Genomic DNA, 26,510 nt, shown 5'->3' with positions numbered 1-26,510 from the left:
AGGGGGGGGGGGGGAAGAGTAGGAACCGGAGAAAGAGGGAAAAATGAGAGAGGTATGAAGAGCTACCACCCCCGGCGCGTTAGCCTCTATGCAAATAAACTGCTTCACGCAACGAACGTGCGCGATATACAGGCTCGAGCTCGCGGATCGTAATGCCGCTCCCAGCCTCGTGACAAGATCTTTTATCGCGATTGAACGCACGAGTCGCAACACGCCACCTTCCCTGCGCCGTAGCGATAAGAGCCACCGAGAGAGAACAGAACCAGAAAAGGCACGGCACGTCGTGGAAACCGTGCGCAACACAGCGATAGAGGCCTAGAGGCGACGTGAATCGGGGAGGGGGGGGAAAGGAGAAGAGACGAGGGGAGGTAGAACGGAGAAGGTACCACCACGTTGGGCCGTCATCAATCTCTCGGCGACACTTGGCTGAAACCCTCGCACATTCGCGAAGCGAGAGCGAGTCGAAGCGCGGGATAGAACGAGATATGCGCATAATGCGACCAAAGTTTAATTACCTCGCGTTACCACGGTGTCGTGGGGCTCGGCCGTTTCTCCGAAATCGCCCCGTCTCTCCGCCCTACCTCGCCGACGGATTCATCAGCGGCCAGGACGCGGCTATCCCGGTAGGGCCGGAGAGACGCGCGGAGATAAACGGGAAGATAGCCATGGGAGAAAAGAGAGAGGGAGAGAGTGGGAGATAGAGACGTGTCGTCCTTAAGTCGCTCGTCCGCCAAGTTCCATAGCCGTGGGGTCTTGCTCGCGATTTGCTTTTCTCTCGTTTCATCTTTCCACTGCCTCCCGAGCATTTGCGCTCGCGTAGCTACGCGAAGCGGCACGCCGTGGCAGCTCTCTCTCACCCGTTTCTCCTCTCCTCTACCGCTCTTCTCCACTCCGTCCGCTTTCTCGTGTTCTATCTAATTCTCCATCCAACTCCGTTCCATTTTGTTGGCGCGTCTGCGCGCTCGCTCTCGCCGACAGTGTCGGTGTACACGGCGTTACGGATGGTAGTGGGTACCCACTTAGAGCCGAGCTGCACAGAGCGTAGCCACGCATAAACCAGTTTCCTGGTTATCCGACTCCTCGCATTTTCCTGGTCGACGCATAGCGCGTCGAACCCGCACGGAACGTACCATTAACGGAGGCTTCCCCGGCTCGATTCCGCGGGACTCGCAGCGCTGCCGTTGCGATCGGCGATCAACCGGGGCCGGCTGCAAACCGGTGGTGATGCGCCAACCAGCGCGCCTAAAGGCCTACCGTGTCGCTTTTAAAGCGACGTCGTCGTCGTCGTTGCGCGGCCGCGCTCTCATAATTACGTAACGATCATCGCCGAAGAAAGAGAGAGAAAGAGAGAGAGAGACGTTATCCGTCCGTCTGGTATGCGCCGCGACTTTGCGAAATTTCCAGTGAATTTTCGAGTGGAATCGTTAATCGACACCCAGCCACCCCATTACCCGCGGAAAGCACGAATCGAGCCGCCTTCGTGCGAGAGCACCGATCAATCGGTGAGACGTCATCGAACGATGGGCGAGCATCTACGGACGCATTCCAGTAATTTAATCTGGCCCAAGTGCCTGGGTACATAGAAACGAAATCGGGGGAGACGACTCGGGAGGGACAAGTGGTATGGAAATTTCAGCGTGTTTTAATGGAACGTTATTTCGCATAAAAGTCCCGCGTTCTCTAATGCCGCGGGACGATCGCGCGAGCATCGGAAATTTAACACTCGCCTCGCGCGATAAAGCGCCACGAATTAAATCACTCGCGGTGACTTTCTCGACGATGCGGGTAGCGTCCCATAAATCTCGGGAGATCGCACGTACCGTGGAATCCACGACGACGTTCCGCGATGCGCCGCACTCCTGTAACCTCCTGCATAACTTTGCGAATCCGCTTGACCGAGAACGGGTATCGAGAACGGCCTTACGCCGTTATGTGATAAGTCGCGTGTCCGTTAATGTTGGCGCAGAGTCACTCGCGGTCGTGAGTCACCGCGCCGTAACCTCGTAGCACATTTGGCAGCCGGCCGGGGAAGCATATTCTAATTGACCGATCGACTAACGTTCTCACGACGCCTACGGTGTACGTCCGGCAGATCGATGAGAAGAGCGCGATCGAGCGCGCGGGGCCAGGTAATCGATCGACGTTTCGAGCAACGCCCGGCGCAACGTGAACGGGAATGGGCGCTGGTTACCCGTTCAATTTCCATAAGAATCGCTTCGGCCCGTCCGGCACGGCCGATGCAAGTTAATACAACGCCCCGTGTGCACGCATACTCGGCATCGCCGTGGCGTGAGACAGTATGCGGCAGCCGCGTGGCATCGATGCTATTGCCACCGATTGCTAGTAGTAATTATCTTATCGCGCCGCATGATCGTTCTCCTTGCGCGCACCGCCGCCGCCTCCGCCGCCGCCGCCGCCGCTACGGTATCTTTATTAGTAATAACTTAACACGCACGTTAATAATATCCAGCCCATTCATATGTGGTTACCGGTGTGTCCGGCACGGGAGGTTTAACCGCGAGACCGACTATTCGACGACGCGATGATCGATCGTTTCCTCAGATTCTGCGGGAAGCCGGCACCTCCTTCGGTCGCACACTGTCCGCGACTTGTAATCTCCCGAGCGTTTAATCCCGAATTGCCGATCGTGAAACAGGATGGTCGGCGACGTGGGATTATTCCGTCGTCCTCTTTATCGGAAATAACGCGCGCGTTCACGAGGCGCGGGCGGAGCCGCCGAATTTTCGGGCGGAAGATGAGGGACCCAGGGTGATCGCCGGGTCGTCGATCGGCGCTCAAGGGCGGACGGCGCGGCGGCCGCTCGTAAATCGACGGCGAAGCGCGGTCGTTTCTCCGCGCGAAATTCCGCGGCGCGAGATAGCCGCTTGCGATTGAACCCGATGGGACATCCAGAAACCGTTATTCCGCCATGGTGACGCGATGGTACAGGCACCTGGTACCACCGAGCGCCGTGGCCCCTCTCCGCGGGCCGTCCTTTCCCTCCTCCTCACCATCGCCCCCTTCTTTCTTTCGCTCCTTCTTTCCGTCTTCTTTCCGCGCGCTGGAAGCTTTCCGAGTCGCGGATCGCTCGGCCGCGGAGCGTTTCCGCGGGGGACACCGGCGCCCGGACCGGGTCGCGTTGTTCACACGTAAACATTCAATTTTGCTCTCTTTGAAGAGCACCTTTCTTCTCCCCTCGCTCCCCGTTTCTACGCCCGTTCCCTCGTCCCGTTTATCGCACGGTGCGCCTCCACGGTTATCTCGGTATACATCCGTTCTTTCCTCTCCCCCCCCCCTCTCCTATATGTATCTTTTTATATTCTATAAAATTTTTCTATATTGTAATTTTTTTTATTATACAAATGCTCACTCTCAGTCGTACACTGAAAAAAATTCTGGTTGAATATGGACGAATCAGATAATTCCTTTAGGATTTACCAGAATTCCTGTAATCCTACAGAAATTCTGGTAAGTCCTAAAGGAATTCTGGTAAATCCTAAAGGAATTATCTGATTCGTCCATATTCAACCAGAAATTTTTTTCAGTGTACTATACAGTGTATTATACAAATGCTCACTCTCAGTCGTACACTGAAAAAATTTCTGGTTGAATATGGACGAATCAGATAATTCCTTTAGGATTTACCAGAATTCTGGTAAATCCTAAAGGAATTATCTGATTCGTCCATATTCAACCAGAAATTTTTTTCAGTGTAGTTATTTTTCTGTGCAGCATTGTCCAACGCTTTAGGCGACTTGTCCCAGAGCGTTTAATAAATAAATATTCTAAGATCCCCTCTCTCCATATCTCTCTCTCTCTCTCTCTTCCTCCCTCTCGCGCGCGCGCGCGCGCGCGCGGCATAATTACTATTTACCAGTCACGCATCATCGACTCATTCCACGAGTCTTCCACGGCCGCAACAAGTACCGACTAATGACAGAGAGTGCCTTGCGTCCGTTTGCTCCGTCTAGTTGCTCGCACCGAGAGAATTACCTTCGCCGCTCGGCGGCGAGCACCACGCGTGCCGGTCCCGGCGTGAAACGCTCTCGCTCGCTCGCGTACCATATATACGCTCGCTGGGCACGATCGTATTCATATTCCCACCAATTAAACGCGACCGTCCGCGCGTCGCGCGGATTCTTACGCCGGTACATACATCGTCGGCGCGCACGTGCAACGGCGATTTTGCGGCCGGGTGCATCCGCGATTGTCCGAATCGGCCGACACCGGCACGCTCGCGAGCCCGCAAAACGATACCGCTCTCACGCCGCTGACGGCGGAAGCAATCGCGAAATGAATTAACTTTGCGGCCGATTCGGCAGCGATCCCTCGAGGCGATCGACCCGTTATGTTGCGTTGCGAAAGAGCCGCGGGAGAGAATCCGAAGCGATACTGGGAACGTCGGTGCTTGTCCGCTACATTATACAGAATCCTTATCGTGGCTCAAAAATAACGGGCGACAATGTACTTAGCCGTTAGATCCCTTCTCTCGCGCTATCGTGTCTGTCAGCGTACGAAAAAAAAAAAAAAGAGAACCTATCGAGTAAGCGACGGCGAAGGCTGCGTGTAGCGAAAGAGGATAAGAGGCCGTCAAGGGGGCTAGTAAATCCTTGTCAGTGTATAACTTAACGCGCAAAGTATCACGGCTCACCCGGCTTTGGCTTAGCCCGGCCACGAACGTAGTGTGTCATCGCGCGAAATAGACCCTATTGAACGCGCGATCGCGGAAGATTTTTAAGTAGGTGGGCGGCACGGTGGGTTCGGAATCCGCTAAACCCGCATTGACAACCGCGAGCCGGCCATCCTCGACGCCTAAAGTGGCATGACTTGACCGATCCTCGACTGGGAATGCGGAGGGGGGGGGGGCAGGAAAGAGAAAAATGGAAAGGGGGAAGCGCGCGGGGAATCTGGGCGGGGATACGCGAGGTAGCCGATCAAGAGAAAGAGAAAGAGGTAGGAGACCGGCGGCTGAATGTCTTGAATGGTGTTGTACCCGCGATCGAATTGTGCGTACCGTTCTGTCCTCCTTAGACGGCAGCGGCCTCGGTCCCCTCCGGCAGACGTCTTCGGTCGCTCGTGGAAGAGCCACACTGCCAGGTGTACACAGTGCCTAACAGCCAGTCGGCCGACATAGTTAGATCCCTTGAGCGGGCCGCGACGGTCGCGAGGCCTCTCGCCATCACCATTGCGAATCGGCGTGCCGCGTGCCGCGTCTGTGATTTCGTGGCGGTTTGCACCATGCGCGACAAACAAAAGTAATCGGTTTCCTCTCTTTTTCTCTCTCTCTCTTTCTTCCCCCGCGAATTTCTCTTTCTCCCTGCTGTGCTCCCTGCCCCCTTTCGCGGACCCGCGATCACCTTGGCCCACGTTTGTGTGTACCGTTTCAACATTGTGCGCCAACGGCCGCTCTCGAGAGCTCGCGCGCTCTCCGATGATCCCGTGAGAAAGGTGCCCGTGGAATTTGCCTTCGCGCGGCGTAGGAGTGCGGGATAAAGTGCCGCCGAATTGCAACGTGCAATATCGCGCCAGCGGCAGAACGCATCGCGGCCAATTCGCGTACCACAAAATTCGACGTCGATACATCAGCTGGTGCTGGTGCTGGCTGCTGCTCTCCCGACCGTTCGACCAGGTACGTTTCCTGGAATTCATCTGCGTACCGAAGGTACACGAAAAACCAGTGCGTCGGTGTGATTTCGATGTGCAACATGCGTAGGAACGGGCGAGCCGCAAATTTCGAACGCGGCGGTACATTTCGCCGTTATTTTCAGCGGAACGTAACTGTCGGAGTTTGCGTCGAGTGCCATTGGATCGCGATTCCATGGGGTCATAGTGGTTCGCGAAAGTATCCGGCGATTTAAATTCCCGCATATGCACGCCGCGCTGTTTGTTATTTATTGCGCGATATGTGTAGCGCTGTAACGGAAATATGAACGATTCTCAATTTTTATTGCTCCGTTATGCATTTTTGTAAATTCTAATCGCGGTTTCAATTTATTCGCGTCTGAACATTATGCAAAATTTGTCACAATGCTGTTACATGTTAATGAATGCAAACACCGCGGTTTAACAGATTGCGTTTAATAAATGCCCGTCGCATAACTTGAAAACGCTTTAAATTCAGTAATCGTGTTTCGTACTCGCGCGTTCTCAGTGCACGGGGCAATATCGATCAGTGTCCACAATTAGTATTATCAAGCCGCGTGTATGAAAACTCAGAGCGAGTGATTCTCTTGCCGTTTCAAAAGTGACGTTAGTCACAGGCTAATGTCGTTGACCGAATATCGATGCCGCGGAGCATCGTCGACCGTCTGCAAAATTAGCGCGTGGTTCACGAACATTCTTGCTTCACCTGGCATTATTAATATGTAGGCAAATCTTATTTTCCAATTTACTATTCCCGTTCCCGTTCGCTTACAAGAACAGTGCGACACTTGACCAACGGCGATACATTCCATCCCGTTAATCCCTGCTTCCGTTAATTCCCCTTTATTCAGCCCGTCAGAGCGCTGTGAGGCCTTCGCTTAAGCAACGGAGAAAATAGTCTCATAACGAAGAAAAACGGTTCAGGAAAACGCTTAAGACGTTTAATTCTGCGCGATCGTTTTATTTTGCACTCAGCTCTAAAAAAGCAGTATCGTTACTATTGTCATTAAATATTAGATTCTACAGAGCCTTAGCAAACTTCCATCATGTTCATGCGCCTCGATTTTTCTCCCGTTTCTCTTAAAACTCGGTAATTCATAACGCAGAAAATAAATATTAAAAGAAATTTTTCTGACAAAAGTTGCGCGACATTTCACATTCTGTGGAATAATTCTGGAAAATTGAGAAAACGCAGTGACCCGTTGGATTTCAACCTGCATTTCTGAAATTAAAAATAAAGGCAGCAAGTTTCCGTGAAACATAAATCTGTTTCCATCTTTCCATTTCCTTCAATTCAACGATTCTGAGGATGTAACATTTGCCTTTAAAAATTGTTCCATGTCCCGCGACCGTGCTTTCCGGGGCAGAGTTTACTGCCCTTTGCCCGATACGATCAAAGCTGTTAACCTGAAAACTTTTGCTTTCGGGACGATAAAAAAAAAATGTCACGCTAAACGTCCATCCTTTTTTTTTCTTTGTTGCAGATTGCACGCGATCGCGACGTTACTGTATTCTGAGCGTTCAATCGAGGTACGACAATGACGAGACCGTACGATCGTCGACATCTCGTCACGTTACTGCTGCTGTTGCAAACCATCTCGAGGTACGGCCACGCGGTCGCCGCGGAATCGGCGCACTCGGCCGACCTGTCGCCGTCGTCCGCGTCCGTACCGTCCGCTCTCTCCGGCCCGGATTACACCGGACCATCCGCGGGTTCGGACGAGTGCGATCCCGAGATGGTTGGCTTCGAGCTCGTAACCGGCTACGTGTACACCGCGCCCACGAACATGCTCGAGTCCATACCGGGCACGCTGATGCTCACCGACTGCCTCGAGACCTGTCAGGCAAACGACTCCTGCCAGGCGGTCAACTACGAGACGGGCCTTTGCGTCCTATTCAGCTCTAACGCCGACAGCAATCCAGGTAAGATTGAATCGTTATCGTATCTTCCTAAAGACTGTAGTACGAACTATCGACTATGTATGCGCCGATGCTAACCAACTCCCGAGGCTACTCTATCCGATAGATAACCGCTCTAAAAGTGGATACGTCTTTTTTTTTTCTCTTGCACGAGAGAAAAGTCAGAGCGGAACGCAGTCCACTTGATTGCCTTATTACGCGGACGTTAATTAAGAACATTCTACAACTTCATGGTGGCATAAAGGAACAGTTTCTGCCATGCGAGAGCGTTTTTCAACATCTGATATCGAGTTTCGTTGTACCGTACATTCAAAATTAATAGCACTGCCTTAATAGACGCATTTACCGAGCGATACCGTTACCTCCCCTCGTCATAAAAGATCCCAATGACAATAATATTTAGAGTGGCGAGTAAACCAAGATTAATATGCGATAATCTTCTCGATCCGTTATCATTAAAATTAGATTTCCATATGTACATGCGGGATGAGCGAGCCTCGAGGTCCCGCGCGTCTTGTTGTTTTGCGCAATTACGGCGTTTCATAGGATAACCGAAGTATGTTAAGATCGTTTCACATCAGTCTCGTATGAACATTTTGTGTAATGTAAGGATCGCTTTGGGCGAAGCGCAATAATTTTCTGTACAATGCCCGCGGTACCAATTGCCTTGATCTACCGGATGAAAATAAGCGAAACAAAACGCGAGACATAATAGACGGTGTCGTCCGGTACTCACGTCGGTGAGAATCGGGTCGATGTGCTTATCACACGTTCTTCGCAAACTGTACGCGTAATTTTTCACCTGTCTAATCCATTAATTAATACATTAATAATGAAAAGATATTAAGGATAAGATAATTTTCCAAGTTGATTAAGGATTCTGTAACGCATACAAGAGATTGCACGCTTGATAATTTCTGCAGATTGTGGAGATGGTGCGATTATTAAACATAATTCTCCGCATTCGTGTCAAAGGATTTAGAAGTCTCTATTAAAATATTAAGTATATCGCGGAATTATTAACTTGAATATAATATAAAATTTTTCGTTTATTAAAACCCGAGCCAAAAATGTGAATCGAACACGGCAGATGGTAAAATAATGTTTATTATTTCGTTTAATATAAATTATTTTGTACCGATAATAAGATTACCTTCCATTATCACGCTAATGTAATGCAAATATCGAATATTTTCGTAGGCTACGACTGGTATAATCTATGCAGCAGTTGCAAGCTTAATTCTGCGTATATATTAAACAAAATTTCCGACGTCAAATCAATATCGTATAAAAATATCGGGAATTCTGCATCGAACTGTGCAATAATCGTTCCCATCGCGTGTAACAATCTGTCACGAATATTATCTTTCACAATGCATTTCAGTTTTCAATTTTCCCAGAAATATATCAAATATTCTCGAGAGTCAGTATTTTCATTGGTATTTAATTGCAGGCGTATACGTGTATGTGTATTAAAAACTATCTCCTATGTACTAATTATTTTAAAAAAGTATGTACATTAAAATGTAAAAATGCACCGTCCAAATGCGCGACATGATAAATAATGAATCGAATATAACAATTTTGCAATTTTATAAAGTTGATAAATCCTGTAACGCAAGCTTCATCAATATCGACTCTTTTATTAGTCAATAACACGAATGGTTGATCGCGCTCTTCCGCAAACACCTCTGGAATTCCGTCCGGAGATTTTCGTTCGAATCTTATTTAAATTTTTGCAGAGTACGAAACAGCTTTCGCACTTTCAGTGCAGTTGATTTTTCTAGGAGAGGCTGCACCCAGCGGAGCCACATATTGGGTGTCGCCCTGAGGTACACTCTTTCTCGAGTATTTCTTGACCCATTATTTTCCCGCCGCTGTTGAATGCCTTTACGGCACGTATGCGAATATATCTTCCGTGAAGAAGTTCGAAACGTTGATGAAATCTTGAAATAAAAATTGCACACACGTCGCAGCAAATTCGTCATTGTTACGTTTTATAATTCTAGCGTCGAATAATGACTCAGTGTACATAAATGCAGGGTATTAAATACATGATAAGCAACGTGTGTTTCTAAGCAACATTTCTCAGAGATTTATAACTCCTGGAATTTATCTTCGCATCAGGACAATCTAAAATATTAAACTCTTAAAAGAAATAAAAATTGTAGCAGTTGTCGGAGATATACAACATTAAAAGCGATTTAATATTTTGATACGAGGAAATTTACTAAAATTGATTATAAATATTCATCTCCTTTTCTCTTCTATCCTCTCTGCCTTCTCTCGTGCGTTTTATATCAAGATAAATTCTTCATTTTTGTACATTTCGCGCATTTTATGAGAGACCGATGTATGCGTTATGTGCACATTTATATATTCGGTTCTCTGACGATGAATTATAAGGATCACGTGCATTGTCAGAGGGTGCTATCGCAGTGGTTCCTCATGAATAATGGATACCGGTATAAGTAAGTGTAATGAGAAACGCACTAATTGAATCTTCCGAGGTATAATTAATATAAACTATACGTCCGTAGACGTCGGACTTGTGGGCATTAATTAAACGGCAGAATGGGATCTTATACCTATGGAGAAGCGGTATTGTTCCGTTGATATTTTTCGAGCGCATCTGTCAGGGGTAACACATACCAGGTAATTTGCTTCCGAGATGAGGAAACTAAAACGGACGTGTATAAATTGCTATCGCGTTACAAGCTGACCAATGCTTCAAGTGGCGTCTTAAAAAATGCAGAACACTGTCTTTCTATATACCTGAAAACGATATTATGATTTGCGCAAATCCTTTTTATTTAACTGCACACGAAAGAATATAATTGGAATAATAATCAAGTGATAAATATTTAAAAAAATGTTTCCGCTAATTCAAATACTTTTTGCCTACGCGGTAGAGTCCTTATGGTGCAAAAACGGATAATCTAATGAACCAACCGGGGTTTACCTCACGTCAGTTTGCATTCAGAGAAACTAACTACATATATGACCGGAACAAATTCGGTTGTACGAGAGACGGTTCTATGGCCCGATCGCGAGTCTGGCACCCGAAGCGATGGAACTCGCGCGCTGGCGAACATCTGGCGAACGGAATAAAGAAACTGAACGTCTCGCGTAATCCTCGATATTTCTTCTGCGCGATTGTCATGCCCGATAATTGCCAAAAGGCATGGCGCGGCGGGACCCAGAGAAAACGCGATCACGTCGTTTTACGCTCGTGTCTTTTGTACCGTCGTAAAACCATCAACGCTCGAACGCACGAGTGATAATCTAGCAGCGCGGCGAGATAAAGGGGTAAAGGGACGTTAAGGTGCGCCCAAGGAGCGGGGAAAGTAAAAGATATTCGAGACAGGGCGCGTAGGTAAAGGCTCCTCTCGGGCACCTCACGCATGGGCGGCCGTTTACGGCGAATTTCTCGAGAAAATCCCTTGCGTGCCGGCGCACAAGTGTGCCTGTATGTGACAGCTTGACGTCTACAAAGTACTCTTTTTGCTGCTTTTAACCCGCTTTCATCTCGCTTCCTCGCATGCTCTCGTTGTCATCCGTTTTTCCCCTGCGTACCGGAATAAGAAAGATTTCGCGTTAATCACGGCGGTTTTTGGCGACGACGGAGCGCGGGACCACGTTGGACGCCGTCAACGCGCGACAGGGATCTCGCGTGAGGCGAGGACCGAACGGTGAAGAAGTTAATTCGATCGGCTGCAAATCGGTCAGTCGTGGACGCTCGAGAGCCGGCCCGAGGATCACGGTCACGCTTTGATAGTCTCTTGACACGAGTTTCCTTTCGGCACGATCGTCGAATGAACCTTTTCTCCCCGCCACTCGTACCATTAAAAAACAAAAAGACCGTGGAAATCGGAATCTTTCTGCCGAATTCTTATCCGCCGAAACCGAGACGAATGGCCGAATAAAATGTTACCCGGCCTGCTACACGTAACACGTGATCGTGATTGATGCCCGGCAACGAGACGGCAACAATCGGCGACGACACACCGCGTCACGATCACGAAACTTCTATAAAGCCGGGACTCCGTTAGCCGATGATAGGATCGTCGTTTGCACGGGCGAGCGAGCGAGCGAGCGAGTGCCGATCTCTCCTCACGTCTCGCCTCGTCTCCAACGCTTGGCCCTCTTTCCGTCCCCCGGTGCTTCGTTGGCGAACAACCATTTGGCACAGGAGGCACTAGCAGCGACCGAACGTCCGTCGAGGCAATTAGTTCTGGACGATATAGTCCGGTTTAGACGGCCGGCAACGCCGTCCGGTCTGCAGGTTGAATTCTCTACTAATACCGCGCTTCGCCCTAATGCGTTCTTTCTACATGATCGTACGCGGCCCGGCCGTAATCGTGGCTTGGTACCGCCGCAAGGAAAATTTGCTCCCGTCGATTCGCAACGATGATTCTCGCCGCGCTCGCCATGCGTTCCGCCGAGCATGCCCGCGAATAAACGTAACTGCTTTGAAGGTAAAGGCAAAAGTTTCCCGCTCCAAAGCGATCGATAAGAATTGATAACTGATGTATTGACAATTCTTTGATACGCCGCATGCACGCAGGAATTGTACATTTTGCATGTAGCTTTTTCTACCAATTTGTGGAGCGAATCTTTCTCTCTTTCTCTTTTTCTTCTTGGTGGAGCTTCTCACTCTCTCTCTCTCTCTCTCTCTCTCTCTGGCTTTCTCTCTCTCGCGTGAACGATGGAATTATTTAATATTACATGAAGTTACTGCTCATCTATATTCATCTAATAGCAGCAAACGCAACACGCAAAACTTTCCGCAGCTTTGCGACTAAAGCTTTTTCGAGAGGAATGTAAAGCAGTTTTTCTGCATGCCGATTGCCTTAATTTGTTTCAGCGCGTTAGACATTCAAGCGGAAATTATGCGCGAATTTACGTTAGTTCCAGTTGAAAAACGACGCAATAAAAGCGGAAACTTTCTTATTTTTGTAAATGAACTTCTTTCCCTCCATTTTTTTTTCTTAACTCAAAGCGAAAACGAAAACGCGATTCGCTTTGCATTTATAACGACGCCGTGAAATAATATGCAGCTCGAATTTTATTAACATGAACCCTACGCTATGCTGGAATTCGAAGGAGTTCCATATAAATGTAGTCGGATGTACGAACGTCCATCAAAAATTTATATATGCGTATGTGCATCAGCGCCGTGTGTACGCAGCCATTTCCTATCCTTTACGACTGTGCTTCCCTTCAATCGTCGCTCGTGATTCTATTTTCCTCGTTCACGTCGCCGATATTTTTCCGTGCGCGTGTACATGCACCTATACACACACATATATATAAATAATATACACAGCGTGCGGTCCCGAGGAAAGGAACAAAAGTGGAATTCGCGTACATATTTTTCTTAAAAACGGTTGCTTAGATACACCTAGGCGAAATACCACGACTTCCGCGCGAGTCATTTTTCATTCTTATCCTCCCGCCTTTGTTTAACCGGGAATGCGAGCGCCGCTACGTGCAGGTAAGTGTGTATAACGGTGCCGCGTATCTTCTTCGACGGCGAAAGAGAAAATCGTGACGATATCGCGAGAAGTTTATAACGATATAACCGGATAAACGGCCCGGAGGAGGCAGCCCGGTCCCAAGTAAAAGTTTCTTGCACGTTTTTGATGGAAGGCGTGCGGCGGTCTAGGAGACCGATACCAAGTTCGCGCCTCGTGTCCAGGGGATTTAACTTTGCCGGTATTATACGGGGGATTTTGATACCCGGCGAGGCCGGGCGAGGAGATCCGCGTGCTGCGAAAACTCAGTCGAATATAGGGAGACTAGATTGTTTATTAAATGGCCGGGGCGCTCGAAACTCGAGCGCCTGTATCCCTCGTGACAGAATGAACACGCCCGCGTGAAACTCGTACTTTGCGCGCCCTCGCGCCCTCGCGACACTCGCGGATTTATCGGATTTCGTTAAGCGCGAGGCGGGCGTCGACTTTAGGCCAACTTACGATTGTTATTTCTCGTGCCAAAATGTCAGACGTAAATCTCCGCGGGAATCCGCGCTCATAAAGTATCCAGTGATTCGCCCTGGCGCGGCTCCAGCTTTTAGTATTCCCGACTTTAAAATGCGCCCGGTGCCGCTAGTTCTTAACTGCCGATTTCCGGAGATTTACGCGCGCGAACCGATTCGCGCTGAAATTGCACCGCGCTTATTACGATCCGCTGTAATTAGAACTATAGATCAGCGCGCGAATAATACATTCGGACACGGCTGACGTTCTTTCTATCCTTTCCTTCTCTCGCTCTTTCTTCTCCCTCCGTCCGTCCGTCCGTCTGTCTCTTTCTCGGAGGTAACGGCGAGCGAGTTGCCGAGGTGCGATTGTTCTCGTATTTATTATGGTCACCCGCCGCATCATCACGAGTTCTTCGCTATCGAACCGTCGTCGACTAACGGGTCCTGCCTGTCGCATACCGCCGGCTGTAACGGCCACGAGTCCATAATGTCGCACGTGCGCGCCTGTGTCTGTATATGTGTGTCTTGCGTGTGCGCGTGCGTATATTTGCATAACAACGATTTCCATATAAAACGCGAAAGGCAATTCACATTGCCCGTTTCTTAATGAACGACATTAACATTTCCATGTGTGTCATCGAGCGAAGTGCACGCGATCGCCCCGGCTCTATTCTTTAAGGGAAATCGAGGGGGGGGGGGGGGTTGACCCGTGCCGCGCGATAGACCAGGTTCTTTACCGGGCCGGTAATAATGCCCGGTATCGCCGCATCATCGCGCATTGAAACACGAGTTGACTCGGAGCGGGCAATATTGAACCGCAAGGTATCGGCATTTGGCCGTATCTATGTATCTATCTATCGTGTAAGTAGTTTTACGATAGAATGGGGCTGCGTGAAAAATGATTAACCGATTAGCCTTTGCCGTGTAGTTCATCTCTGAATGAAGATCCAACCCGATCCTGCCGAGTCGAGCTGTGTAACGTTTACGGAGAGCACGTCCAAAGTCCATGCCGTTTTCTCGAAGAGACGAATCTCGAGACGGTCGTCTCGATTTTATTGCACGCCCACGTTGTTGCTGTTTAATTCGCCCAATAATGCAGCGATAAATCACTAATCCAATCGATATAAAAGACACGAAGGGATTATATATGCGTGTAAACGTCGTACGGAGCACCGTGCATTTATTTCGAGAGAATCGCCATCTGAAAACCATTTGGCACAAAGCAGCGCGCATCAATTGTTGCATGCACTCTCGCGGTTACAATCACGAAGTCGCAGTCTGACGCCGCTAGTTGGACAGTATGACAAATTACGCATAATTCACAAGTCAATTTCATACATGGTTGTCTCGCTACGGGAGATAGAGCTGTTGAGCACGGTCACGGTGGGCCAAGCCCGAGAAACGAATGGCTGCCTCCGCAGGTGAAGGCAAAACAAGCTTCGCCGTGTAGAGGAGTTATAAATATTCAGAAAGAGTGCTGATTTAACTCCTTCTCTTCCGAAACGCTTACGTGATCCTCTCTTGAATACTCCCCGGCTAACGCCCGCGGATTTGCATGACAAGTTAAGTGAGACTCGCAGCGCTACCGTTCAAATCCGTTCCGTACATTATTCTTTTCGTACCTGCGTATAATAACGTCGCGCTCGTACGCGAGTTTCACGCGCAAGAAAATGACTTGGAAATTTTCAGTAACTAGTTTAAGAGGATGCTAAAGTCGTCTTATCGCTTTATAAGTAATTGTGGTTAGGCTTCACATGCTGATATTTTTAATTTCTCTTCGTTTTTTATATAAAGTCGTGAACCCCCCGCTTTGTTTTTACGCGTACTGTAATCGCGTGGAAGAATTTTGTAATTTTATAAAGCCAAATTCAAATTGCTCACGATTAAAAAATTGAAAATTTCAAATACCAACATCTTTCTCATTAGACTTCTGACCCGAGTGTTTCAAGTATAAAAACGTTCTGCTATGCGGTCCGCAACTTATCCTGGTATTATTTTAGGCGTAAAAACCAATAAAAAGATTCAGCAGCGCAAAAACTATATTCGAATGTGTCGGTAAAACAGACGACTTTAGCATCCTCTTAAGATCTTACAATTAGTAAAAGGCTAGTCGTTTATTAAAAGTTGATTAACATGAAATGAGAAATGTAGCCTAATATTGTGTGAATTTTTATATAGGTACAGTTTTCTACACATCCTGCGCGCCGAGTAGGGGAGACCGGATTTGAAAGTCGCATGTTTTTTCTTAGGGGTGTTTTGGGTGATTTTTTTCAAAGCAATTTAAATAATTACTATATAGTTTCATTAGACACATATCTAGCTAATTTCTTACACAAAAGTCGTTGGGATAGTAATAACCAGTTAAAAGAAAATTTGTATACAAAAATTAATTTGTGACATCTTACCCCGCTCTAGGGAGTAAAGTAAAATACTTTGATTGCGAGGTTCGTTACATAGTTAAAAAGTGTAATACGCTAAGAGATTGGCAAAATACATTCCCCACATGATCTCGAGTATGCGACTTGTAATGCCGCTTGTTTCTAATAGCCAATGTTTCCCGCTGCAGCGTCTAACATAAGTTGAAAGAGTTAATACATTGAGACTCGGTAGCAACGGCATCGGTTGTCTTTATTTCACGTCTTAACCGTCATGGCTACATTTTAGTTCTTTCTGGACAATCTCTTTGTGCAATATGCAGCAAGTAAATGAAGTAACGTATCGGTACGTTAAAAGTTCCAGTGAGGTAAAATTCCGCGGTACGACAATAGCGAAAACGGGTAAGTCCGAAATTGTTCCGCGCCGTTACGGAGAAAGCGTCCTGAAAGCCGTAGGGAGAATCGCGGGGCAAGTCAGGCGTCGCACGCTCGGTTCTCCTTTCGGAAATAATTTCCCGATTCTGTTAGACGTTCTCCCGGGGCAATTATGTCACGCGGTTAGCGTACCCGGGCCGACGTGCTCAAAGAGAGGCGATTTGCCCGTCGCGCGATTTGTTAACGAGCGCGCACAATCGATGGTGACTTATGTCGGCGAGTTCGTGCCGCCTCTCGCATATCCAGCGCGGCGGACGGACGGTGAACGTTGCATGTCGGGGCCGCGGCGGCACAGATACTGAATACCGAAGTACCTTATATACGACAGACTGGATTTCAAATAGCCGTGGGAAGTACTGTCGGCCCGATGTACGCCGGGAATACTAAATACCTCGCGCCGCGCGGGCACGTAAGGTGCCATCCGACACGTAAAGTACGCTCGATCGCTCGGAATTGAAGCGCTAAAACTTCTCGCTCCCCCTCGCGAGCGTGCGTGCGCGCGCGCGCTCGTACGTACTTATCCAGGTAAGTAAGACACGCGAATGCTTTCCGCGTACGTTTACCGTAGCTCGGTGTGACCACGTGTCGTCGAACGATCGGGCAGGAGAGGCGAGGTCACACTCGGCTTGCTCGGAATTTATGGGTCTGCAGCGGTACAACTTGTCGCGGAATTTGCATAGAGACGAGCGCTAATAGTATCGAGATAACGGTGGCAGGAAAAGGGACAACCCTCGCAGACGCCGATACAATCGCCACCGAGCCACGCGAACTCGGTATCTTTCACGTTTGACATCCTGCATCGAAGTGGCAGGTTACACCGAGTGTTTCGCAGCCACCCCCGGTAAAGGCGCTCCGTTTAAGCTGCCGGCGAAGAAGCTACACTTGAGAAGATTGCTTTCGTCGAATATTACTAAGCTGCTTTCGCACGTTTAAATCCACCCGGTGGCAATTACAGTATTTCAAGCAAATAAATGCAATAAAGAGCGAAAATATTGTTATTATAATAAAGACATTAGAGAGTATTAATTGGAAACAAATGTCCCGTAAATTATAACAGGATGAACGCGCACACTGTGTTTAAATGATACATTACTTCGCTATTAATAAATATCCTGTTGCTTACAAATTTATTTTTTATAAACGAACATTCAATCGTCTTTCGGATTTACTAAAATTTGTTTCATCAATACGTAAGAGAGAGAGAGAGAGAAAGGAAGGAGGAAGAGAGAGAGAGAGAGAGGGGGAAAACAATAAACAGTTAAAAGTTACTATTGTTAATAGCCTGCCTAGTAGTCGGAGTGTTCTAAAGATAATCGTAAAGTCGTGTAGTCATTCTCGGAAGAAATCTTCGGTCGCTTCCGAATCCAACGTGCAAAGTCATCCTGACAGGTTATCGGCGGTCATGGAGAAATAACCAGTAGTCATTGCCTTCGTCATACCTAACTAGCTAATTCCCTTGTCTCACTCGAACCGACCGACAGTAATAATACGCGGAGTACTTACTTATATTGAGATATATCGGTCGTAATTAAACTTTAATTGCTAGAAGGTAACTCGTATTTTTAATCTTAAGCAACACTCGGGGCGGAATATGCGAAATTATTTCGAGATACGAGATTGCTTAACTTGTAATCAAAATAGCGAGGAGAAACGAGAATTTGATTAATTATTTCTGCGTAAAAATGAAGATGACATATATTCACGTGTGATATTTAAAAACTGAAAACTCTCCCAATTAAAAAAATGATATGAAAGAAAGAGGAATTCTCTCGATACGGACAGTCCGCTTATTTGCAAGTGTAATATTTAACAGTATTCCTGTTTCTTATAAATGTAATTATACAACTGCTGCAATTAATATTATAAGGTTATAACTGTTCCACGTTGCTTATCGTGTGAATCGAGCAGTGAATTTTCCAACAATGAGGCTCTCTCACGCTTTAAGCGCCATTATATTTATGTCTCAACTATTTGAACATAACTGAGCAACGTCTCCCACGAGGGGGCGATAATCATCGTCGTGCTTAATTAAATTTAGTAAAACAGTGCGTTTAGAGTGTATCGAAATTATCGGGACGCAGCCGTCGTCGCGTGTGCGGCGGTGGCGTTAATGACAAGAACTTGGGACAATTACTCGACACTTTGCATTCTCCGCGAGCCGGGGGAACGAAATGGCATAGCCGCGTGATCTTCTTGAGCGCATCTTCGGTGCAGTCATCCTGTAATTCCGGCGCCGAATATTCAATTACAGCCGCGCGAGCGCGCAATCTGCCAAGTGCGAATAGTTTCCGGAGAACCATCGAAAGTAATTACGTTATTGGCTCGTTCCTTCTCGTCTGCCGAGCTGGGTCGTGCAGCTTGGAATCGCGTGCTCGCGCCACGCGCTCGTTTGATGTCGTGCGGTACGATGCAGACACCCGCCACCGTTTGCATACGAGTGAGAGATATATATGTACATATGTATACGTCTCTTCCTCCCCTCGCTCTCTTTCTCTCGTTCTCTGTTCCGCGGAACCCCGCCTAGGTGCGGTTTCGTGTATTAAATTCTTGCAGCGACCTACGATAAACGATGCATGCACGCAAATTAGAAACATACCATCAGGGATGCGCAGCTACGTAGAACGCGCATCCTCGCCCTGACGACATTACACGACGTTAAAAAGTGACGAGGGGCAAAGCCGGGCTTGACTGCCTTTACCGCTGCTCTTACCGCTCCTGCATATTTATGACGATGGCAATGAAGGCGACCGAAACGTGCTTTTTCGCGTCGGGGATGAATGAGAGAAAGCGGGGCGTTGTATTTCGCGGCAATGAAATCTCCCGTTTCCGCTGGCACGGAATGCGGCCGGATACGGGCACCGTGTACCGCAAGATGACAGCGTTAATTACCCGGCAGAATTAGATTTCTAACAAAAGCTTTAAATCTCCCGCCGCGATTTAAAGCGGCGCGCCAATCTCGCGAAATACGCACGTCTCCCTCCCCTTACCCCTCTCGGAAAGCGGTCTTTTGTGGCAAGCGCGAGCGGCACTTATTGCGAGACGCAATGTTGAAGTAACGAAATGCGCGAAAGCTCGCTCAGGCTTGCGCATTGTGCATTTTTGCACCAGACAAGCCCACGGTCATATACGGCTGACGGGGTACGTCGTATCGTCGAGGGGAATGGATGTCGATACATTTCTGAAAGTAAAATTCCCTCGCGACGTGCCAGCACCGCAAACGCGAAGCGGGCACGGACGCTGAGTGGCATTGAAAAACAAAAGTGCCGGCAGAAGTGGGAAGACAAGTGGGCACGACGTGGATGAGAAAGCTGACCGTCGCGAGATACGTTAGAAGTACGGGCGCGCATTCAATTCTTGGAAATGCGTTCGCCGTCCGCGCGGCGGAAGAGCGAGGGAATGGAGATTCTGTCGGGTGCAAAGGACGATTGAAAATGTTGGCAACGATTCAACGTACGGGTGGGGGGGGCTCGTCCTGGTCGGGCTTCGTATACATGGTAAAAATGTTCCCTTATCCGTAATATTAGTTCCACGATAAATTCGACGAGAACGCGATATCGGGAACACGCGAGAAAGCGTGCGGGACGATAGCTGGAGGTAGAAATCAAGTTGTCACTCGCAAAGCTCGAAATATAATATCATACTTGGCTACGCTGTACAACAAGTTTCATGTAAAGTTACAACGTTATAGTCGTAGATACAATTATTACTTTAATAAGTAAGCAGCTTGCTCTCAATTTTGTAATTTTTCATAATGTTCCATCGAATGTAAGCAATTATTTACAAGAGTAAGAAGATTAATTTTTTAAAGCAAGAATTTATACATTATTAATGGTGTAACTGTTACACTCATTATTTATGTGATGTTACAGTGTGCAATATTGATAGTTTCTTATCTTATAAAACGGAAATTGCGAGGGGGAAACCGCTGACCAAAATCGTGTACCCCAATGCCCACTAATGCCCAGTGGACATTACTTTATCTTATTATTTTCGTATTATTTCTTATTATATTTCATCAGTTTTGAACTGGATGGGGGAGCTTGCTATCGATAAGACAGGTTAGCGTGTTGAGAGACATCAGGTGTCTGTCTTATCTTCGCCTATTACAGCCGAAATTTTTGATACGCGATCTCGCGATCTAAACGGGAGAAACAGGAGTGGCGGCGCGCCGGGGACAAAGGTGAAGCAGTTGTACAATTGTAACTCACGGCTTCGTAATTACACGAAGGAATATGTTAGATCATATCTTGCCAAGTTGTCGCGTGTACAAAGAGTGTCAGGCGAATTTGTAACGCTCGTCGGACAGACGCATGTCGCATCGCGCACAGCCGTTTCAGAAAACCGAAGCGAGTCGCAGAAGCGGGGACAATTACGCCGTCCGGTGTGGCGGGTAGTTGAAAAACTGCGGCTTTACACGGCGCGTTAAGTACGTATAACAACCATCCGCAATTATGCGCCTGGAGACAAACGTGTAAATAAATGTGCATCTCTATGCGCGCATGTATACACGTACGCGCGTGTATACAGGCGCCGCGCGCTCCGGAGCGCAGAATGACTCACGAGTGTCCCAGCGTATTGTGCGCCTACGCAAAGCAAAGCGCATGACATACTGCAAAGTCAGTCCTGTTACAAAGGTACAATGTTAAAATATCTGGGTACAGTTACTTGAATAATAAAATGGCTAGATACAGATAACGATACATGCCGCACAGGCTCTGTTCTGTTTAGCGGCGTGCTCTGTACCCTCCCGCGATCGCCTCTTTTCCTCTTCCTTCCTCGCCTAGATTCCGGTATACGCTTATTCACTTAAAAGTGCAGCTGTACAAAGAATAGGCCCGCCCGCGGTGTCTGGGATACAGATACAGGTGAAAGTCGAGGGTAATTACCTCGGCATAGAGTAATTAGAAGATAAGGCAAATCAGACAAAACGTGAAAAAACGTTGCTCGACTTGCGGTAGGTAAGAAACTCGCGTTAACTGCGCTTGAATGAGACCGGGAAGATGGGGAAATCGAGTTGAGGTCAAGGTTAAAAACCCATAGCGCTCCATAGCAAGTGTAATGATCGAGCGTACGAGGGACCGCTCGGCAGAGATCGGATATCAGGGGCATAAATGCCAGCCGGCGTATGTATGCTTAATTTAAAAGCCGGTTTAGCTCCATTTACCCACGGCATAATATTATAATATCATTGACGTAAATTTTCGAGAGGCACATAATAAACGTCCAATTGCGAGTAAAATTCGAATTCGGGATCTTGGCAGATGTCGCGAACGCTATTGTCATTTGTTCGAGATTTGCATTGATTTAATTTGCAGAGCGATTAAAGTGTTATTACGCTAGCTCGACAAAGTTTTTCACACCTGCGTATATACCGCGAGCTGTACAGTAAAAGTAAAACTGATTAGCGCGCCCGAGCACGCCGTTAACATCCACGCGTAACCGTTGGCGTAGCTCGCTCCACCTTATTTACGATTTCATCGTGCCACCTGCGACAGAGATTACGCCTTCTGAACAGGTTTTCATACCGCGTTTGCAGAGACGCGGCGTTCGCCGCTGCAGATCGTTGAGAGTCTAGTCGCACGTAGAAAAGGAATCTCATTGCCTTTGTTGGAGCGCATCGGGGAAAGAGGTCGCGAGGCGAGGAGGGCGGGCCGCTCGAGAGTCGGAGATTATACATCAGATTCAGCCCGGCGCGCCGACGGGCGACGTCGTTGCCGATGCCACTTGAGCTCGAATCGTATCTAAATGTACCTCGTATATCAGAAATCGAACCGTTCCCCGCGGCGTGTGCTCCGCGGCGCCGCGCCGGAACGGTTTACGTATGTCATTTCGTGGGGTGGCCGCGCCAGGGATTCCCATAGTAATAAATAGGGATGTGTCTTCAGCGAAGTAGGCACTGAGACGCGCCGCTTAATAACTCTTTTAAGAAAAATTAAGGACGAGAAGATCAGGACTCAAACTTGGGACCTTTCCGCTGGCCGGGCGACTGCTCTCCCTACTGGTTGTGAGCTCTCCAGGCCCGCGCGACTCGTATCGCTTGCATACTTTGTTTTACTGCATAATGCAGGAACAATGCGCTAGCAGCCCATCTGGAATGGCTGTATCCCTGAAGGGGTATGTGTGGCAAGATACTCTCGGTGGTTGCCACTTGCCTTCGGGAGATTCCGAAAAACACCAGCGGTGCCCGTGGATTTGAACTCGGATCTTTTCGTTCATTTGTTCACTAAGCAGCGCGTATCTTGTTCTAACTATAGTACCGAAATTCATTTGATATTCCATGTGTTTTATCCAATGAATAACACTTAGTCATGAAACCTAAACTTTCTAGAAGGTATTACTAGAATGTTGCTGTTAATAAATTTTGCCGGCTACAAACAACTTTCTAACAGATCCAAAAAGCAACGATAAATTTTTGTTGCGACACTTAGGAATCCACCTGCGTTAGTAAGATATTTTTTTGAGCGTTATATGCAGCAGCACGCGGCATGCACCAAGAACTATTCCTCGCGCTTCGTGCGACGACAGGGCGCGCGTGGAGATTTTCTTTGAGCGTTTTCCGCCGCCGCAGCCTCACAACCGGCTCGCGGGACGTTTCGAGTATTTATGATAGGAATACGAGATGCAGCGGAGGATCCGCCGAGTGCGGATGGAACGTTAGTTTGCGTTATCAAGGCGTTCTCTGTTCCCGTCGACAACGAATCTACGGTGGGGCCCGTAATTTATGTTTATCATTGTAATGAAAGTCCTCGGGTGTTCGCGCAACAAATCGTTCTTCCCCACGCACAAGTATGAATGCGCTTTTTCAGGTCGAAAGTATTACCGCGATGTTACTTGGAATATCATCGCGGCCACGTTTCATCGGTGTATTGCAATAAACTGCACCCTGTAGTTCTTCATTACGATCGCGCTGGCGTGAAAAGTTGAAGTAACGGTGCATTCTTACGTTTCTCAGTTGTGTCGAAGTGGCCGGCGCGGCGGACGCTTGTCTCTCGCGATCAATTCGCCCGCGCTTCGAATTTCGATTAACAGCGGCAAATTGATGTACGAGCCGCGAATACCTATTTCTCTCAAGGCGTAAATCTATACGCGGCGCGATACGCGTGGGCACCGTGCATTTTTCACGGCGAAATGAGCGATGTGGAAGTTAAGTGGTTAAACGAACGGTGAAAAACACGAAACGACACTACCATTGTCCACCTTTCCACGGGCCGGATATAACAAACGCGTTCCGCGTAAAACGACGGAATTGATCGGCATTGGAGAGCGCTCGTTTCAGCGGTGTTTCACGTACACTAGTTTGCGTACACACCACTCGGCGGTAATCGGTAAATTGCGCTTCGTGCCGATCGAAATAACGATTTCGCGCTTTTCTAATTGGCCCCGAACAGAGGTCACAAATCATATCTCGAAGCGCAAAGGTTCGCGGTTATGCATGCGCTCGGGCGAGAATCCTTTTTGCCCCTTTAACCACCATCACTCTGTTATTATCCCGTCTTTCCTATCCCCTCCCCCTTCTCCCGCTTTTTTCCCCCCCTCTCGTGTCCCTTGCTTTCCTTATTTTAACGGATTCCGTGCCGCGGTTGTATGAAAGAGTTATCGGAGGATGAAAAGGAACAGGAAGAAGGAAGCGTGGGAGGCGAGATGAGTAGACGGGAAGTTAAACAAAACACTTCGGATGAAGTTCTACGAGGTACTTAAGACTCGACTCCGTGCTCCATTATCGCATAATGCGGTAGTATTATAAGAAGTAAATGGTACCCGTCCGCGCTGCGTGTGAGCCCTGCGCCCCTCCACCCCTCCCCGGAAGTGGGGGCATTCATGACCGTGGCGCGGCGCGTACGTCTTAGTCCGCAATAAGTAACGTCTTCCTACAATTTGAATTTTCACGGGTAATTCGAGCGCGGTTGACCGCCGTAAAGAATCCATCTATGTCGCGGTCGCGACTACGACCGCAATCTCGCGCAGTCACCGTTAAAACAGGCAACGGCATTAGCCTGCACGGCCTCGCAAGGCGTGACCTGCTGATGGCAGGTAATTGAATATCTTTAACGCCTCTTTGAGGATCGACGTGCCGCGTCTAGATCCGCATTTCGCTTCAGAAAACCTTCCCTCTCCGCGGTCTCCTCCCTCTCTGTCCATTCCTCATTACCCTAATAGCTTATTATGCTCTACTCCAAGTCCTTTTATTTTTGCCGTCCATGTGTGTCACAAGAGTGCATCTTTTCATTAATTAAGCTTTGGGTCTAAATTTTTATAAATGTTCCGAGAGGTGCGCCCGAGATACTTTTATTCTGAAATATTTTGTTAGACTTTTTACTATTATTATCTTTCCTCTTATCGTGCTTTATTCTCTCTGCCTTCTCTCTCTCTCTCTCTTTCTATCTCGCTCTCTTCCTTCGCTCGCTTACGCCCAGCTTCAAGCAAGTTTTCCACGAGTCACGATCGAAGCTCCCGTCACATAGCGGAGATTAATTACGATTTAGCAAAGAGCGGATGACGTATGACGAGACGTGGGCGGAGTGCCTACTTCGTCGCTTATCGCGACGCGGGCCAATAACCGAGGAAGAACGTGGTACTCACGGCAGCGAATGATAAACGCGCTGATTTATCAAAATTGTAGTCCGACTCGACAACGTCTATAGAATATCGCAATCGCACGCATCAGACGTGAGTGACATAACAGTGTACGCCACTTTGCTATTGACCTACATAAAGTCCGGTTATCGAAATAAAACGGAAGACCGCGCGCGATTTCTAAAATAAACAAATAACGTCGTAAACGCGCGAAAATATTTTTATACAATAATTAACAACGACTGTACGCATTTTCATTGATTTACCAATTCAGACTCATCGGTTGAGCGAGTAAACCGTAGCGGGAGACAGCGACGTATTTCTTTCATGTCAATTTCTACCAATGCAGATTAAATTTTAATCTCTAATTATTTTTTATCCTTTTCTAGTTCCACAAATTAGAAAGAGATAAAAAGCAAGCTAAACCGAGATTAAAGTCAATCTACATTCGTAGAAATGAACGTTAAAAATAACTTTTACGCATCGCAAGGTGTCGAATCTTTCCGCGATGACAGATTTGGGATAATTTCTGCTTTCAGGCGCACTGTCGCAATCGCAGTTCCCGGTGTTCACGATCTACGCCCAGAAGAGCTGCCTGGCGGTGAAGCCCTGCGAGCGCGCTTGGTGCATAGACAGAGTGCAGGGACACCGCCTTCAGGGTCACGCACGTAGGACCATGACCGCCTCCTCGAGGCAGCACTGTCTCGAGCTCTGCCTCGGCGAACGAGACTTCCTGTGCCGGTGAGTACCGACGCCAAGTATTTCCCTCTTACGTACAACTGTCCGATTGCTCGTTTTCCACCGACCCGCTTTTCTGTCCGCTTCATCGCGGATACGATGTCCGTAGAGTAGAAGGACGAGCTCGCTTCGTCGTAATATTCGTCGCGAATCGGTACGCAGAGGGAACGCCGGTTCGAGTAGCTTTCGAAGAGCGTACGCTCCAATGCATTTTCCAGTTATTGGATTCTTGGACCAGCTAGAGGACGTTACACTACGCTCTTATACACTCACGAGTGTTTCTCAGACATGAACCGTACGCCCGGTACGCTGCGAAAGGAAACGGCGAAGCAAGCCAACTTGGATAGGGTTAATCGAACTCGCGCTAAGATTGCTCTGTTTATCGTCGTGTATTGTAGGACGTTTTCGAGGCGAGCTTTCTCGTATAAACGGGAGAGAGGATCGGCGGGACAATCTTGAGTATATTGAATAATATTGGAAATTTACAGAGAAAAAGATATTCCCTATATTCGCGCGTGATATGTTTGGCAATAAATTTTTGCACACGCGCGTGCGTCGTGTTGTAATCTGAAATAAATCAAATTCCGCGGAAGCTGCGGAAGAAGATTATTTAAATATTTCGTGCTCTATCGTCAAATATTGACGTATTACTAAACAATGGGTGGGAAAAAAAATGTTGAAAACATCATGCGTGCTGCAAAATTTTTTACCACTCGCGTTCCTCATTTGAGGAATACACGCGCGCACGTGTGTTCGTCGCGCGATAAACACATCGCGAATGCTCGATGAATAGTAATTTTTCGGTGTTATCAGTCTGCGCGAGATATAAAGCATAATAAAAC

General features: G+C 47.9%; 2 protein-coding genes across 3 annotated transcripts in view; one reads left to right on the top strand and one right to left on the bottom strand.

The window, feature by feature from the left end:
• LOC105560727 (autophagy-related protein 16-1) overlaps positions 1-26,510 on the bottom strand; it is a 462,428-nt gene that overhangs the window by 202,751 nt on the left and 233,167 nt on the right. The gene's annotated exons all lie outside the window — the stretch shown is intronic.
• Positions 7,142-26,510, top strand: part of LOC105560726 — a 71,059-nt gene continuing 51,690 nt past the window's right edge. Inside the window, exons 1-2 of the mRNA XM_012010084.1 lie at positions 7,142-7,566; positions 25,470-25,671. Of these exons, the coding sequence (XP_011865474.1) occupies positions 7,182-7,566; positions 25,470-25,671 (587 nt within the window). The 5' untranslated portion in view covers positions 7,142-7,181. The remainder of the gene's footprint in view (positions 7,567-25,469; positions 25,672-26,510) is intronic.

This window comes from Vollenhovia emeryi, unplaced genomic scaffold (genome assembly GCF_000949405.1).
Source record: "Vollenhovia emeryi isolate VEMERY1.0 unplaced genomic scaffold, V.emery_V1.0 DF939223.1, whole genome shotgun sequence".
Classification (NCBI taxonomy): domain Eukaryota; kingdom Metazoa; phylum Arthropoda; class Insecta; order Hymenoptera; family Formicidae; genus Vollenhovia; species Vollenhovia emeryi.
The sequence above is the reverse complement of the archived record's forward strand: the minus strand, read 5'-3'. Positions and strand labels throughout refer to the sequence as shown.